Genomic DNA, 16,621 nt, shown 5'->3' with positions numbered 1-16,621 from the left:
ATATTTTGGATTTAGCACGTCAAAGTTACGTGAGAACAAGTGTTTGCATCAATACAACTTTTTTTTTCTTGACTAGTGCAGCTAATCACAGATAAATTACAGATTAATCGACTAATCAGGTCATATACGGAATAAATTTAGGTGTTATTTACTATAATATGTTGGGATTTTAAAATGTAGCTGGCAATATGAAAAAACAAATTCTCTATTTTTTTTTTTCAATTAAAAAATAAACATTTAAAAAGGTGTTTTTTTCCTCTTTCATACTTACAAAATTATCGTTGTGTTAATTACAAAAATGTAAAATAAAAAAACATGGAAAAATGTTTTTTTTGTTTGTTTGTTCTTGGAATTAAAAATGTTTAAAAAAAATTGCGGGGAACAACATATATAAATGACAATATTTACTAAAATGAGTACAGTAGTACCTCGACATACGATCGCTTCAACACACGATTTTTTCGACGTAAAATTTGACTCACCATATGTTTCTACATCTGAAGACATGCTCGAAATTCAACGGTCTATGAGAGCGCCGCAGATTCTTTGTTTTCCCGCAACACTGATACACAGCGGATTTTCTCATGAGAGAAATCAACATGGGTTCCAAGAAGGTCAGTGCAGGTGGTGTAAAAAGGTGACGCTTACTATTGAAATGAAGATGGAAATGATAGAAAAATGTGAGCGTGGTGTGCGCGTCTGTGAACTGGCTCGACAATACAGCCGTAGAATGTCTACGATCTCGACTGTCCTCACCAGACCTCCGTTCGCCAGTCTTTACAAGTTAAGGTGACAATTACTATTGCGGTAACATCGCTAAAGAAATCGCCAGCTTCGTCAGGTTTTTAATCATTTATTTCAGAACTTTGTGCAACACAACACGCTTACTGTCCGCCACTGTTAACGCCAACAACTAAACATTATAAGAGAAAGTCAAATCTATACCGCATCTATCTCACTATCACGTCAGCCACGCGGTGCGTTCAGGTACAGCATGCAAAACACATCCGCAACATTAGAACCCGATTCGTTAAATTATTACAGGAATTATTATTATACTGTGTAATTTCCATTTGTAATATTACCAGCAGTATTTATTAAGGATTTAGTGTAGGTTTTCGGGCTGTGGAAGGAATGAATGGAATTATAATATATTATTATGGAAAAAATCCTTCTCGACATACGACTATTTTGACTTATAAACAAGGTCCTGGAATGAATTAACTTCGTATGTACGGGTACCACTGTTTTTTGACTATCAAAATTAGGGCTGTCAAACGATTAAAATTTTCAATCGAGTTAATCACAGCTTAAAAATTAATTAATCGTAATTAATCGCAATTCAAACCATCTATAAAATATGCCATATTTTTCTGTATATTATTATTGGAATGGAAAGATAAGACACAAGACGGACATATACATTCAACATACTGTACATAAGTACTGTATTTGTTTATTATAACAATAAATCAACAAGATGGTATTAACATAAACATTGTTAAAGCGATCCATGGATAGAAAGACTTGTAGTTCTTAAAAGATAAATGTTAGTTTTAAAACCTAATAGCTGGAGGCGCCTACCATGTAGGACGTGTGTAGCAGGCGCTCCGTGGGAATGCGGCATTTCATTCGCATGATTGAATTTATAAAACTGTCCACCACCGTTAATTAGCACACAACGTGCTGCGAGCCTGCGACGCGTTTCTGAGACAATGGCGAACCTTCGATCGAGAATGGATCTATCGAAAAGTAGTCGAGGTAAGCAAGAACTACCCACGGCGTCTGAATCCCCGCCGCGGCCCGTGGCTAATGAAGACATGCTACGCAGTATCAAGGGGATGATGGACGAGCTTCGGACGGAAATCGTTACCAAATTCGAAGCAATAATCTCCGAGTCTGTCAAGACGGAAGTGGCACGGGCTCGAAAGTTGATGCTCAGAAAGAAATAGTTTCGGACCTTGAACGCGCGGCTAATGACCACGAAAGCCAGCTAACTAGTTTACGAGCTGAGGTGGTTAAGCCATCCGCAATGGTGGTGTCCCTGGACACGAAGTGCGAGGATCTGGAAGCCCGTTCTAGGAGAAACAATATCAGACTTGGGGGCTTACCTGAGGGCGCCGAGGGACCCAACCTTGTCAAATTTGTCGCTAAATTGCTGACCGACATGCTGAGCCTCGAGAATGAGCCTGAGCTGGATTGGGCCCACCGCACGTCGCGTGCTAAGCCAAAGAACGGCGAACCTCCGCGGGCGATTGTTATAAGGATCCACATGCCCCAGGAGAAGGGTAGAATTCTGCGCCGGGCTGGAGAGACTTCGCCCTTACTGCACAACGGGAAAAGGCTTCATATTTTCCAAGACTTCACTCCTACGGTGGCTAAACAGAGAGCGGCCTTTGCGAAGGTGAAGCGGGAGCTCCACTCGTGGGACAACGTTAGATTCGGTCTCAGATATCCGGCCACACTACACCTTACGATGCCTAACGGTAAAACCCATCGATTCGAAGACCCAGATCGAGCTCTGGAATTTGTCAACAAATCTCGCAGGAAGCCCCAGGATCAGGAGGAAACTTGACTTTTTTTCGTGTGTCTTTTTTTTTTCCGCCTGACTTTTGTTTATTTTAACTTTTTTTTTTCTATGACAGGCCCACAATGGAAAAACCTTTCAGCAGCTTTGATTACACTGGAGGAGTGTGGCTGTTCCCACCCGCTATATTCTTCTTTTTTTTCCTTTTTTTTTTCCTCCTCTCACCTGGATGCTGAGGTGGACGTTGACACACCTCAGTCTTGAGATAAGTATCGCGTATTCTTCCGGACCTATGAGGTATGTTTTCTGGATACTGAAATACTGAAGATAATCGTTTCTTTTGACCGCCGACCATATCTAGAGGAGCCGCGCCACCTGACATATATAATACTGTACAGTCTCAACACAGTGGGTTATTATTTCTTCATCTTGAGCGATATGTGCTTAATACGAGTACTTTAAGGTCTTTGGACAGTTCATGCTAGCATTCCCCTGGCCGTTAGAGGGAACGGTAGTTTTAGTTTAAGGCATGACAGAGTTTAGTTTGTCACTAGGTAAGGTAGCATGCTCCCCTTTTGGGATGCTTCTGCTAGGAGAGAGTAAGTGTTTTTTTTTTTTGTTTTTTTTTCTCTTGTCTTTTGGTTTTGTGGGGTTCTTTTTAGGTGTACTTTGGGATGGGAGGCCCAGAGTGGGTTGGGCTCTTTAGCACGGGGAGGATGGCACATATCTCCTTCTGTTTGCATATGGCATTTATCACAGGCCTCATCAGATTTATTTTCTCCCAATATCACTCATCCCTTGCAATGGCTAACACCAGGCTAGGCGGAGATGTGAAATTTGTGAGCTGGAATTGCAAAGGCCTAAACAATCCTATTAAACGGAGTAAGATTTTGCATCACTTAGGCCAACTTAATGCTCATGTTGTTTATCTACAGGAGACACACCTTAGAAATACAGACGCCTTCAGATTGCGACGTAATTGGGTTGGCCAGATATTTCTTTCCTCTTTTACCAGTAGAGCAAGAGGGGTGGCTGTACTTTTGCATAAAAACATTCCGTTTGTTCATACTAAAACCATTTCAGACTCTACTGGCAGGTTCATTATAGTAATCGGCCACATTTATGAAGTTAAGGTTGTCTTTGTCAACATATATGCGCCAAATTGGGATGACGAGGGTTTTTTTAAACGGATTTTTTCAATGTTACCGGATTTGGCAGAATATAAATTAGTGCTGGGCGGTGATTTTAACTGTTGGCTAGATCCCTCATTAGATCGGTCCTCTTTGAATTTAGTGCCACAGTCGAGATCAAGTAAAATAATTGGAGCCTTTATGGGTGAGTTTAATGTCTCGGATCCTTGGCGTTTTTTCAATCCGTATAAAAAAGAATACTCCTTTTTTTCGCATGTCCATCGGACTTTTACACGAATTGATTTTTTCTTAATAGATAACTCTTTGCTTACTGCTGCCTCTGGCTGTAAATATGACGCAATAACTCTATCCGACCACTCCTTAGTTTCTATGAAGATATACTTTCGCAAATTCATAAATGCACGTCCACCTTGGCGCCTCAATACCCAACTCTTACTTGACATGAACTTTGTTGAGCATATGACCGAGCGATTGAATTTTTTCTTTCAAGTTAACAGAACTCCGGGTATCTCAGCTGCGTTAGTATGGGAATCAATGAAGGCATTTATGAGGGGGGAAATCATTTCATATGAAGCACATCAAAAGAGAACAACCATAACAAAGCTGACCAAACTTTCTCGAAATATAGCAGCGTTGGATGCTCAGTATGCCGTTTCTAAATTGCCTGAGACTTACAGAGAGCGGATGGCTCTTCAAGCGGAATACGATTCCATTTCTTCACAACAAACTATTAGGCTCTTACTGCTTTCAAGGTCTAAATTTTATGAACAGGGAGATAAAGCTAATAAGCTTTTAGCTCACCAGTTACGTCAAAGGTCATCCTCTCAGTTAATTTCACGAGTGGAGACTGACTCGTGAACTACATCAGATCCCTTAGAAATAAATAAAACATTTTTAGAGTTTTATAAATTACTGTATACATCGGATCACTCCTTTGGGCCTGAACAATTAGAGCAGTTTTTTAGCAAAATACCGCTCCCAGTCCTGAATTATACCTTGAGAGAGGAGCTGGAACGCCCTATTACCGGACCTGAACTGGAAAAGGCAGTGAAATCTTTACAGAGCGGCAGAAGCCCTGGTTTAGATGGTTTCCCGAGTGAATTTTATAAAACGTTTTGGAAGCCATTAGTTCCATATTTGCTGGAAGTTTTTACGGAGTCCTTTGAGCTTGGTGTAAACCCCCAAACATTAAACCAGGCATGTATCTCCCTGATTCTTAAGAAGGGCAAAGACCCAGTAAAGTGCAACTCTTATCGCCCTCTTAGCCTGTTGAATGTAGATTTTAAAATTCTGTCTAAATTATTGGCTCTTCATCTAAAGGGTGTACTGCCATTGATTATCTCTCAAGACCAGACTGGTTTCATTCGTGAGAGACACTCTTTTTTCAACCTTAGAAGGGTTTTTAACGTTGTGTACAACCACTCAATGGAAGATCGGTCGGAGGCCTTGTTGGCCTTAGACGCTGAGAAGGCCTTTGACCGAGTGGAATGGGATTACTTATTTTTTTGTCTGGGGAAATTTGGGTTTGGAACGAAATTTGTATCCTGGATTAGGCTTCTGTACTCGTCTCCACAAGCGTTAGTTAGAACCAATAACATAAATTCAGAATATTTTCACTTGTTTCGATCTACCAGGCAGGGCTGTCCCTTGAGCCCGCTGTTGTTTGCGGTGGCCATGGAACCTCTTTCGGCTGCGCTGAAATGTCACCCTGATTTACGTGGTATAGTGCGACATGGTGTGGAGCTGAAAGTCGGACTCTATGCAGATGATCTTTTGTTATTTCTTTCGGATTTATCTCGCTCTATCCCTGCAGCTCTCACTGTTTTAAGCGATTTTAGTGAAATTTCTGGGTATAAATTGAATTTTGGGAAGAGCGAAATATTTCCTGTAAATCAGCTAGCCAAAGGATATCCATTAGAGAACTTCCCATTTAAAGTATCTAAATCAGGGTTTGTCTATCTTGGAGTCTATGTGGCTGACACGTGGAGTAACCTTCGTAAGATGAATTTTAACTCGCTGCTTGTGCAGCTCAAGCAGGACTTTCAAAGATGGTCCTTGCTTAATCTTTCCGTTCCGGCTCAAATAAACGCGGTTAAAATGAACATTCTCCCCCGTTTTCTTTATTTGTTCCAGTGCATTCCGATGTTTCTCCCTCTTTCTTTTTTCAAATCTGTGGACAGCCTTATTATAGATTTTATATGGAATAAAAAGAAATCCAGGCTGCGCTATAAAACTCTAAAGAGACCCAAAGAACTGGGTGGAATGGCTCTCCCTAATATATTATACTATTACTGGGCAGCGAACATTAAAAACCTTTCATATTGGCTCCGCTGTGGGAACACTGATAGCATCCCATTGTGGCTCGCTGTCGAAGCCAACTCCGTTAAACCGGTGACATTGAAATCCTTACTGTTTTCACCACTTCTGTCATCCACCTCTCCATATTTACGAAATTCTGTGGTATTCTCGTGTCTCAGAATTTGGAACCAATTCAGAGAATACTTTGGGCTACAGGCGCCTTCCTGTCAGGCTCCAATTTCGCTTAATCATGCCTTCCCTCCCTCTCTATTGGATAATACGTTCACTACCTGGACTAGGCTGGGCATAGAAACATTTGAGGATTTATATATGGATTCAACTTTTGCTTCCTTTCAACAGTTAGTTGGAAAGTATTCATTGCCTAATGGTGATTTCTTTAGATATCTTCAAATTCGCAGTTATGTCCGCTCACTTTGGCCAAGCTTCCCTACACCCCCTGCCGCCTCTGCGTTAGACACCTTTTTAACACCTTTGCCGTCATTAAAGGGTGCAATAACGACACTCTATTCCAACATTTACAAAATCAGTTCAGACCCCACCTTAAACACCCTGAAGGCGGTTTGGGAGTCGAGCTTGGGAATGAGTATATCTGAGGAGGTCTGGAGAGAAGTTTTACATAGGACACACAAATCTTCAATTTGTGCAAAACATAGTTATACTCAGTGCCGGATCCTACACAGGGCCCATTATACTAAAGCTCGGCTGGCCAAATTATTTGATAGTCTCATCCACTTGCGATCGATGTAAGCAGGCTCCAGCCGATTATGTCCACATGTTCTGGTCATGTACTTCATTAACTTCATATTGGTCTGACATTTTTTCTGTTTTATCCAAGGTCACTGAGTTAGATATTGTTGCAAATGCCTTGACTGCCTTGTTTGGTGTGGTTCCATCTGCACGTTCTCTTCCTCCCCTGAAGAGAGACCTCATTGCATTTTCAACCTTTTTGGCCAGGAGGCTAATTCTCTTGCGATGGAAATCTTCAGTACCGCCTACGCAAGGCTATTGGATTAAAGAGATGCTGTATTTTCTCAAATTGGAGAAAATTAGACTGACACTCGGTGGATCATCTGGGTCCTTTGAAAATACTTGGAACCCTTTTTTGTTATATGTTAGGAGCACAGATTGTCATCTTGATTTAAATTTTTGAAATATGCCTGAAAACTCTCAGAATATAGACGTACACTTTTGTTATGTAGCCTTTGTTCATAACAATACATGGGTCGGAGATATGTGCCGGGGGTTTTAGGGGTCGGGGGGTGGGTTTCGGCTTGTTTTTTTTTTTTTGTTTGTTTTTTTTTCCCCCCTCCGTTTTTTTTTTTTTCTTTCTCTTTTTTGGGTTTGTTGTTCTGTTTGGTTGTTGTATTAAAATAAAAGTTAAGGGGGATTTGATTAACTGATGATGGGCACATCTACTGCTGATTGCCTCTTTAATGTGGATTGTCCCACTTGCTTCTGATCCCCGGAAAAAAAAAAAAAAAAAAAAAGATAAATGTTAGTACAAGTTAATAGAAATTTTATATTAGAACCCCTCTTAATGTTTTTGTTTTAATAAAATTTGTAAAATTTTCAATCAAAATAAACTAGTAGCTCGCCATTGTTGATGTCAATAATTACACAATGCTTATGGTGCTTAAACCCATAAGATCAGTCGCACCCAAGCACCAGCAGAGGGCGACAAAACACCAAAATCACAGGTAACAAGTGGACATGACACTGTGCTGTCATTTTAATCTGTTTGAGTGGGGCATCTGCGTTAATTGTGTCAAATATTTTAACGTGATTAATTTTAAAAAATTAATTACCGCCCGTTAATGCGATAATTTTGACAGCCCTAATCAAAATAGTTGTCGATGAATTAAATCATCAATTACTGTTGTTTAATTGTGTCCGCCCGAACCAGTAAAATGTGTTTCTGATGCTTCCCCTTCAAAGTAAAATTATTTTTCAAATCCGACGAGTTTTGGACTTCAGTTTTGAATTTTGAAAATCATTTTATGATGAAATACTGGTACATAAAAAAGTTTATTTTCAAATTCTGTCCTTTCAAAGAAAAAGATTTCTCCAAATTTGATATTGTTGAAACTTGAAAAATTCATGCTCACCATGGGCAAGTCCTGTAGCCTGCGGAACTCTGGCCTGTTATCTCGTCGTCGCAGTTTGAGGAAGAGGAGCAGGGTGATGACGGCGGCGCTGACGACGAAGGCCGACACTAAGCCGGCCAGCAGGGGATCCAACGTTGGGGAATCGTGCACTTTGACGGCTGTAGTGGTACCACAAAGAACAGTAAACGTCAGAGATTTTCCACCTACAGTATATCTGATATCTATGAAAGCAGTGAGACAGTTGCTGAATTAAGAGGTGGATTAAGTACGGTAAGTCCCCACTGAAGGCCCAGCTAGCAAATGCACGACCCGCCACATCTATCGACGCACGTTGCTATGGGCAATGTTTTGCCAACTCAACTGTTTTCACATCATCAAGTCAAAACAACCACAGAGGAAGGAGCTATCCCTCTTTCTCTGGCTCATGGAAAAAGGAAAAGTGCCAAATGAGGACTAATATAACCACAACGCCAGAGAAGCGGGAATCATGAGATTTTTTTTTTTTTTGCCGACGTCCTAGAAAACTCTGCCAGACAGATGGAAAGATGAAATGAATAGCGCGGCACGCTCCCACTATGAGTACAGAACGGCACTGCGGGTGTCTAAATAATTGAGCGAGCAGATAAAGAGCGACGGAACACGAGTCCCATGACTGTCTTCAAAACAGAGGGACCACTATGGATGGAATGGTGGTGACGGCACTTGTGTGGAGAAGAAGCAGAAAAGAGCTGGCTTGTGTCTAAGCAAACAAAAGAACAGTGTTGCCTTTGTTCCTTGGCCAGTTTAGCCTCTGTCATCATCCAAACAGTAAAATGCCTAGGACACATTTAGAAAGCACTCAGCGGCTCTTCTGCATTTGGGGCAAGTGGGGTAGTGCCGATTCCAGTTGACTTATGAGCAGGGGCGGATCCACTTGGGTGGCATGGGGTGGCAACTGGTACCCTAAAAAACAGGCTTGCCACCCCAGTTGCAGTGGTGGAATGTAACTAAGTAAAAGTACTTTGTACTTAAATACTTTTTTGTGTATCTGGACTTTACTTGAGTACAAATATAAAGTGTACTATTTACATCACAACATTTTACAGCACGTATCTATGGGGCGCCGTTTGTAAAGCAGCACATGCTGAAAATTACGACATTTTCTCACATTTAGCAACACACAGTGTTTAAAACGTGGTGTAAATTTTTTGAGTCACTTTTTTTGCACATTTACAACATTATTTAGCAACTTAAATATTCATTTTTAGATAAGTTTTGTACCTGAATGTTTAAATCCAGAACTAAATATTTAATTTAAATTTTAAATGTATATCCTATATCCTAAATGCTAAATATGGAAACGGTTGGAACTAAATATTCAGTGAGGGTCACTCGGGCCTTTTGTAGTGTCTACATAAGACTTCTTAGAAAACTCTGATTTAATATGACTACACATCTGCCATATGTTGACACTAGGGATGTAAGAATTAATTGATGTGGATCAATATATTTATTTGCTATGCACAATTGAATGTAATGCCATCAAAATACAAAATGATAAGTTCCATATGTGGTTTTGTAAAAAAAAAAAAAAAAAAAAAAAATTTTTTTAATTAATAAATATTGTTGTTGTATTATTTATAAATTGTTTGTGGGCTTTTGGTGGACCAATTGTTGTGCTACATTATTCTACCTGGCAACAAATTATGTTAGCAGGAAAAATAAGTCCTGTTGAGACATAACAGAAAGCTTAGATTTTAGGTAAACCTTAATTTTTAAGATGCATTTTATTGATGTAATAGTTTATTATTATAGCAATCGTCTGACAACGTGACTTTTGGCATTCTTTTTTTTTCACAATGGCCACCCTAAAAAAATGCTTTTGTTGTTGTTTTAAAAAAAGAAACCTAAAACAAATGTGATTACAGTAGCATTGGGTGTGTGCCTTTAAGGGGTGTGGCGTAGTGAGAGATCAGCATCTGCGGCGTAGTGAGAGATCAGCATCTGCGCTGAGTTGGTCAGCCTTCGTGTGAGCATCTGACATCTGTTCTAAGAGCAAGTTTTTTCCAGCTCCGTCTCTTAGCCAAAGTGAAGCCTTTCTTGACCTTGAAAAAGCAATTCACGCTTTTATAAGCTCAAGGCTGGACTACTGCACTGCACTTTATGTTGGTCTTCCCAAGTCCTCTATTTCTCGTCTTCAACTTGTTCAAAATGCTGCGGCTCGATTTTTAACCGGTACACCTAGACGTGAACATATTACCCCCATGATATCATCGCTCCATTGGCTTCCAGTCCATTTTAGAATTGATTTCAAACTTTCACTGTTTGTTTTTAGTTCTATTAATGGCCAGGCTCCTTCTTATTTATCGGAAATTTTAACCCTCTAACTCTGGCAAGGCTCTTCGTTCTACCGGCCAGCTTCTTTAGAAAGTTCCGAGGTCAAGACTTAAAGAGCATACGACACCAGAAAAAAAGTCTTAAATGGCATTATTATGTGAATTAGAATCATATTTTGAGACGATTCGACCATATACAACAATTTAGCAAAGCGCAGATGACGAGAAATTAGTCTTTTAATCTGCCGGTTAGCCACGCCTACAATTATAGGGCTTTAGCGTCCCCAACAGGTGGATGACGTCAGCGGTAGACTAGGCTCATCGGTTTTACTATTCAGCCCATTGAGGGGGAATTGTTCAGAACGAGGAAAATGAGACGAAGAGAGCTGCAAAATGTCATTGTTTCAGTCTCTCTACTCCCAATATTTTTACAGGATATTCTTTTTATCCAAGTATTTTCCCCAATAGCTATATAAATGGCTTGAGAAGGACCAGTCAGCCCGTCGAGGGGGAACTATTCACAATGAGGAAAACGCGACGAAGAGAGCGGCAAAATGTCATTGTTTCTGTCTCTTTACTTCAATATTTTTACAGGATATTCTTTTTATCCAAGTATTTTTCCCCAATAGCTATATAAATGGCTTGAGAAGGACCAGTCAGCCCCTCGAGGGGGAACTATTCACAATGAGGAAAACGCGACGAAGAGAGCGGCAAAATGTCATTGTTTCTGTCTCTTTACTTCAATATTTTTACAGGATATTCTTTTTACCCAAGTACTTTCCCCAATTGCTAAATAAATGGCATGGTCATGACAAATAACTTGTGCTAAATGGAATATAAAATAATAAAAATCCATTTATTCAAGACGACATGGCAAAATTACTCCATAATGGTCAAAACAGTCGACTTTACCTTTACTGTCACACCTGCCGAACGATATTTTATGACACCTAAATCGGACATATGTCATTTCCCTTCCCCGGCTTCGGAGAATGTAAACAGACCAGAAGGAGTGACAGCTAGCCGACATGCTAACCCGAACCGAGGTATGTTTCAAAGTCTTCGAAGTGGAAAATCACACATAACTAGCCTGGATTATTTGACATGACGACCCGGTTGTCGAGTTTCTTTGCGGATCGGCAAACCGCCCGGCGGAGAGCAATTTACAGTTCGTTCCCTGGAGGAGGGTGGCTGGAATTGTTGTGTAGCTAACGTGCTAACAGCTAACTGCTAATGAGCGTGAGGATAGCTTTTTACATGCCTATCAATGATCAAACGTAAGTAGTCCTTTATTTAAAGGAATTTTATAGTGTTTACTTTGTAATCACTGTATTCGTATTTGACATAATACAAAACAAGATGTTTACTCACTTCCTTGTAAGTCCAATGGTCCCACAGTAAATATCCACGGTGAATGGGAACCTTTTGAAACTCCAAAAAGGCGCATACGCCTCTCCCGCATACAGAATGATTTTTCTGCAGCCGTTTGGCTGGCGTGATGCAAAAAATAAAAGTATTAATCCGCAAAATCAGCTGAATCCTTCGTCCTCATACACAACAGTACACTGTAGCGTGAAGAGGACGTCTTCTACCGTACACGTCACAGCGCCCTCCTCCTCAATGCGAGACCGAAGCCGGAAGTCACTCATTTTCATGGCGCGGGATTCAAAAAACTAAATAAATATAGCGATCGCTTCCACACACATCCAAGCGGTCCATATCATTCAGGAGCATAAAATACCACGTGTATTATGAAATAAACATGCTTTTTCGTGTCACAAGCACTACAGTGGGGGGACCAATCTTTTTCGGTTGCTGTCCCCAGGTTGTGGAATAGCCTACCCCCTGAAATCCCCACCATTACCAATCTAGGCCTTTTTAAAATCTCGGTTAAAGACGAACTTTTCTAGACTCTCTTTTTCCCCTGACTAGGGTAGCCTGGTTTTATTTCTTTAGGGTTTTAATGTTTTCGGCTTTTATCTGTTTTATTGTTTTATTTGCTCTTTTGATTTTTATCGTGATGCGTTCTTTTGTTTTTCTTAATGTCATAGTATAGTACTTTCCTTCATTTTATCTATCATGAACCATGTTTGTCTTTGTTATAAAGCACTTTGAGGGCCTTTCAGGTTTTTGTAAAGGACTATAGAAATAAATTTGATTTGATTTTTTTTGACAGTGAGTTACGACCTGTAGCAACTTTTTGCAGGTGTTCTCATTTTTCACTTGACTGATTGTTTTCCTTTTCCACACGCAAGGGGATTACAAGCACTTGAATTTCTCCACTGTTTTCGTATTACTCGCATGTAATTCCAATTGCAAAAACAATAATTTATAACTTTCATATTAAAAACCACAAGTACTTACTTTCACCATTCACGTTGAGTTGCGACGGGGTGTCAGGATGCAGTTTGGTCTTCATGGACGTGAAGGCCTGAGGGACAACCGTGGCCAGCGGCGGGGCCTTGCTTGAGGTTCCCTGAGTTGACGGTAGAGAGGTCGTCTGAGAAGTTGTTGAGGTGGTTGTTGAGTGGCTCGTGGTGGGGATGGTAGTGGTAGATGGCTGAGTTGTTCTGGGCCTTGCATGTGATGTGGTGCGAGGCAAAGTGGTAGACATGGGAGGATGGGTCTCAACGGTAGCTGTACGGCTCGACGGCGTGGAGGAAACTGGAATCGGCTTCGTTGGCTCGTGTAAAGTCGCGTTGGCATAGGTTGCGTTGAAGTGGCTGTAAGACGTGTTCGGAGCTTGGGTGGAAAGTGTGGTCGGAACGAAAGGTTTCAATGTCACATCGTCGGTAAGGTTTGTGGCCTTTTGGGGGTTGGATGAGGCAGAGGTTGGCTCCATCTTGGTGGCTAACAAAAAACAATTGTGTTATCGCCTCTGGGAAAGTAATGTGGGTTTTTCATGTATAGGTAATGTATCATCATCCAGAAAGTATTCACAGGGCTGCACATTTTCCACATTTTATGTTACTGCTGTATTCCAAAATTGATTCATTTCTTTTTTACGCACACATTACCCCTTCATGACAAGAAAATGGTAAGAAATATTATATAAACCTTACCTCGTTTTCCGCAAAAGGGCGTTCATTCACAACTATTGAGAGTATTTGAGTCAGTTGCTAACCAAAACAGTAGAATCACAACAAAGAAAAGTGAGGCTGCTGCTATCTGCAGAGCAAGGTAGCGCCGAGTTGTGAACGCAAACTGTCTGATATAACCTTTAAGTGCCTAGGAATGTGGTGTGTGCGTGTGTGTGTGTGTTCATTCCTTCCTACCGTCACTGCTTTTCTCACTATAAGGTGAAAAGTCTCACACAGCAGAGCTGTAGAATCATTTCTCACCCTCTTCACTTTTACATCATTGACTGGGAGTGGCAATAAACAGCTTGATTCCTTTTTTCACTAATATCAAACTTTATCAAGTTTTCTCACAATTCACAGAAAACAACAACAAAAACACTAAGAAAATTGTCCGAAAAATAACTTGCATCTCAAACAACTCAGACATCAGTTCACAAGTATTGCAGGGCTATATGTAAAAAATGTATAACGTATTTTTCGGACTATAAGTCGCACCTGAGTATAAGTTGCACCAGCCCAAAAATGCGCAATGAAGAGGGAAAAAAAACATATAAGTCGCACCAGAGTATAAGTCAAATTTTGGGGTGAAATTTACTTGATAAAATCCAACACACAGAACAGATATGTCACCTTGAAAGGCAATTAAAAAAATCAATAGAGAACAACATGCTGAATAAGTGAACAGTATGATAATGTTCTATGATGCATGAACAACGAAATCAAACGTGGCCGGTATGTTAAAGTAGCATAGCTATTAAGAGTTATTCAGATAACTACAGCATAAAGAACATGCTAACAAGTTTACCAAACTATCAGTGTCACTCCAAAACACCAAAATAACATGTGAAATGATATAATAATGTGTTAATAATTTCACACATACTGTAAGTCACTACAGAGTATAAGTTGTACCCCCAGCCAAACTATGAAAAAAAAAAACTGTGACTTATAGTCCGAAAAATACGGGAATTGACAATTGTATTAATTACAAAACCATGATGTCCATATAGAATTTTGAGGAGATGAAGGCTTTTTTTTTTTTTAAGTGAAGCGCAATGAATACTTTTTGAATAACTTCATACATTAGAGAACCCTCACTATGTCTTATAGGTTTCATTTCTTGTTCTCTTCATAATTTGTTCTCTGCCTGCTCTACGTTGGTGGCTCTTTATCAGCTGGCACTTCATCAGCTTATCTGTCAACCTCCTTGACGGTCCACGACAAATATAGCCCAGCTAATGACTTCCCGTGGTGCACGACATCCATAATTCTCCACACTTACCACTCATTCCACCCGGTTGTGGTGTCGCAGTGGTAATTTCCCGCTGCGTCGTCGTACTGTCGCCAGTTGAAGAATTGGAGTTGGAGCCTTTTGGTGCAAAACTGGGCACATGACTGGCGAGATCCACATCGCGTTCTGGTGCTGGTTGCGTAGTGTGCTCATTACCTGATGTGAGGCAAACCAAGCCAAGCTTGATTAATGGTTAATTTCTAAAATGACTCCATCCAAAAACATCAGAATTATGAGTTTGTTTTACTTGCACATACAAATTGAGTGAGCAAAGGCAGCAATTAACAAAGGTTGTCTTAGAATATTTGTAGGCACAACATTGATATGACTACATTGTCATAATTGCTCATTTGGCATATTTTCAGCTACACTTACTATGAGTCCCCTTCTTATATGCAATCATTGCTACCAAAATGACTTATTAGCAGCTAGTACACTAACCAATGATGTCACTCAAAGCTCTAATTTACTAATTGAGCTACCACAACTTCCTCTTTCCATTGCTCTTGATCAGTTTAACAAGTTTTGGCCTCCTCCTCAATTTCTCTTTGAGGCAAACCAGACCACTCATGTAACCTAATGTCATTAGCTAGCTCATTAGCATGGTGCCTTTCATTACCTCCACAATCCCTCAAACACACACACAGAGTTCAATATGTAATATTTGCAGTAACATGTACTATAAATTCGTCATACCGTTACCGAGTCATGGTTATTATCAGCGGTAGTAAAATTCTCTAAGATCAAATCTAATGTAATGTTTGTCACTAAGATTAGCAGTGGCTAGCTCATTAGCATACTGCCTTTCATTACCTCCAATATCACTTAAACACATGCTCAATATGGGATATTCCCAGGAACAAATATGATAAATTCTTCATACTAGTGATGGTTACGATCAGTGGTTATTATTTCTTTAAAGGGAACCTCGACCTTAAAGACTTGTATGCTCTAATAAGCCACAATTGTTCTCTACTAAAATATGTTTTTGGAAACATATAAAATATTAGCCTGAAACTCCAGACTCCCCGCTGTTCCAGCGATTGAGTCTGGCGACCGTCCGGCGGATCAAATTCCCAGGGCGGAGCAATCCACAGCAAACAGACAGCGGAGTGGACCAATCGGCGACGGGCGGACGTGACCAGTGTTGTCAATAACGGCGTTAGAATATAACGGTGTTACTCACGCCGTTATTTTTTTCAGTAGTGAGTAATCTAATTAATTACTTTTCTCATCTTGGCAACGCCATTACCGTTACTGAGGCGGGAAAGGCGTGTGTTACTATACGTTACTATGTTGGTTGAATGACGCAAGAAAAGTCTGAGAGAGACGGACTCACGGAGACGAGAGAGCAGAGCAAGAGTGGGGAGGAGGCAAGGGAGTTGTGACGGTGACCAAACGCGATGCATTGTGGCTCCAATAATACTTCACTGTGGCCGATAGCCTACAAACTACGCCCACATGATGCTACTGTTGATATAATATAGAACTAGATGCAAATGACAGACACGGCGGCATTAGCAACATGTATAAAGAACTAGATGCGTTAGTAAACAGCCGCCATCTTAAAGCAGTAGACCTCCCAGAAAGGCTCTGTTGTGGAGAAACTTCCTAGCGAGTTTTTATCTAAAATGCTCCTAAATCAGCAAAATCTTGACTTAAATCTATCTGGCAGAAAACACAGACAAGACTGAAAAAGCAGTTTCTGCTCTTGAACTCCTCTTCAAAAGAAACTGCTGCATTTTAAGCCAAAACAACTGTTGTGTTTGATAGAACAATATAGCTATATGCTGCCATAGCAGATTCATAGCGCATGAAGTCCCCGAACTATTT

At 40.4% G+C, this 16,621-nt stretch overlaps 1 protein-coding gene across 1 annotated transcript in view; it reads right to left on the bottom strand.

The window, feature by feature from the left end:
* LOC130918821 (mucin-2-like) overlaps positions 1 to 16,621 on the bottom strand; it is a 29,926-nt gene that overhangs the window by 1,824 nt on the left and 11,481 nt on the right. The window contains exons 2-4 of the mRNA XM_057840917.1: positions 14,780 to 14,944; positions 12,782 to 13,267; positions 8,103 to 8,260 (exon numbers count right to left, since the gene is read on the bottom strand). Of these exons, the coding sequence (XP_057696900.1) occupies positions 8,103 to 8,260; positions 12,782 to 13,267; positions 14,780 to 14,944 (809 nt within the window). The remainder of the gene's footprint in view (positions 1 to 8,102; positions 8,261 to 12,781; positions 13,268 to 14,779; positions 14,945 to 16,621) is intronic.

The sequence above is a fragment of the Corythoichthys intestinalis genome, chromosome 7 (assembly GCF_030265065.1).
Source record: "Corythoichthys intestinalis isolate RoL2023-P3 chromosome 7, ASM3026506v1, whole genome shotgun sequence".
NCBI classification, from domain to species: Eukaryota; Metazoa; Chordata; class Actinopteri; order Syngnathiformes; family Syngnathidae; genus Corythoichthys; species Corythoichthys intestinalis.
Note: the sequence above shows the minus strand (reverse complement) of the source record. Positions and strands in the feature narration are given on the sequence as shown.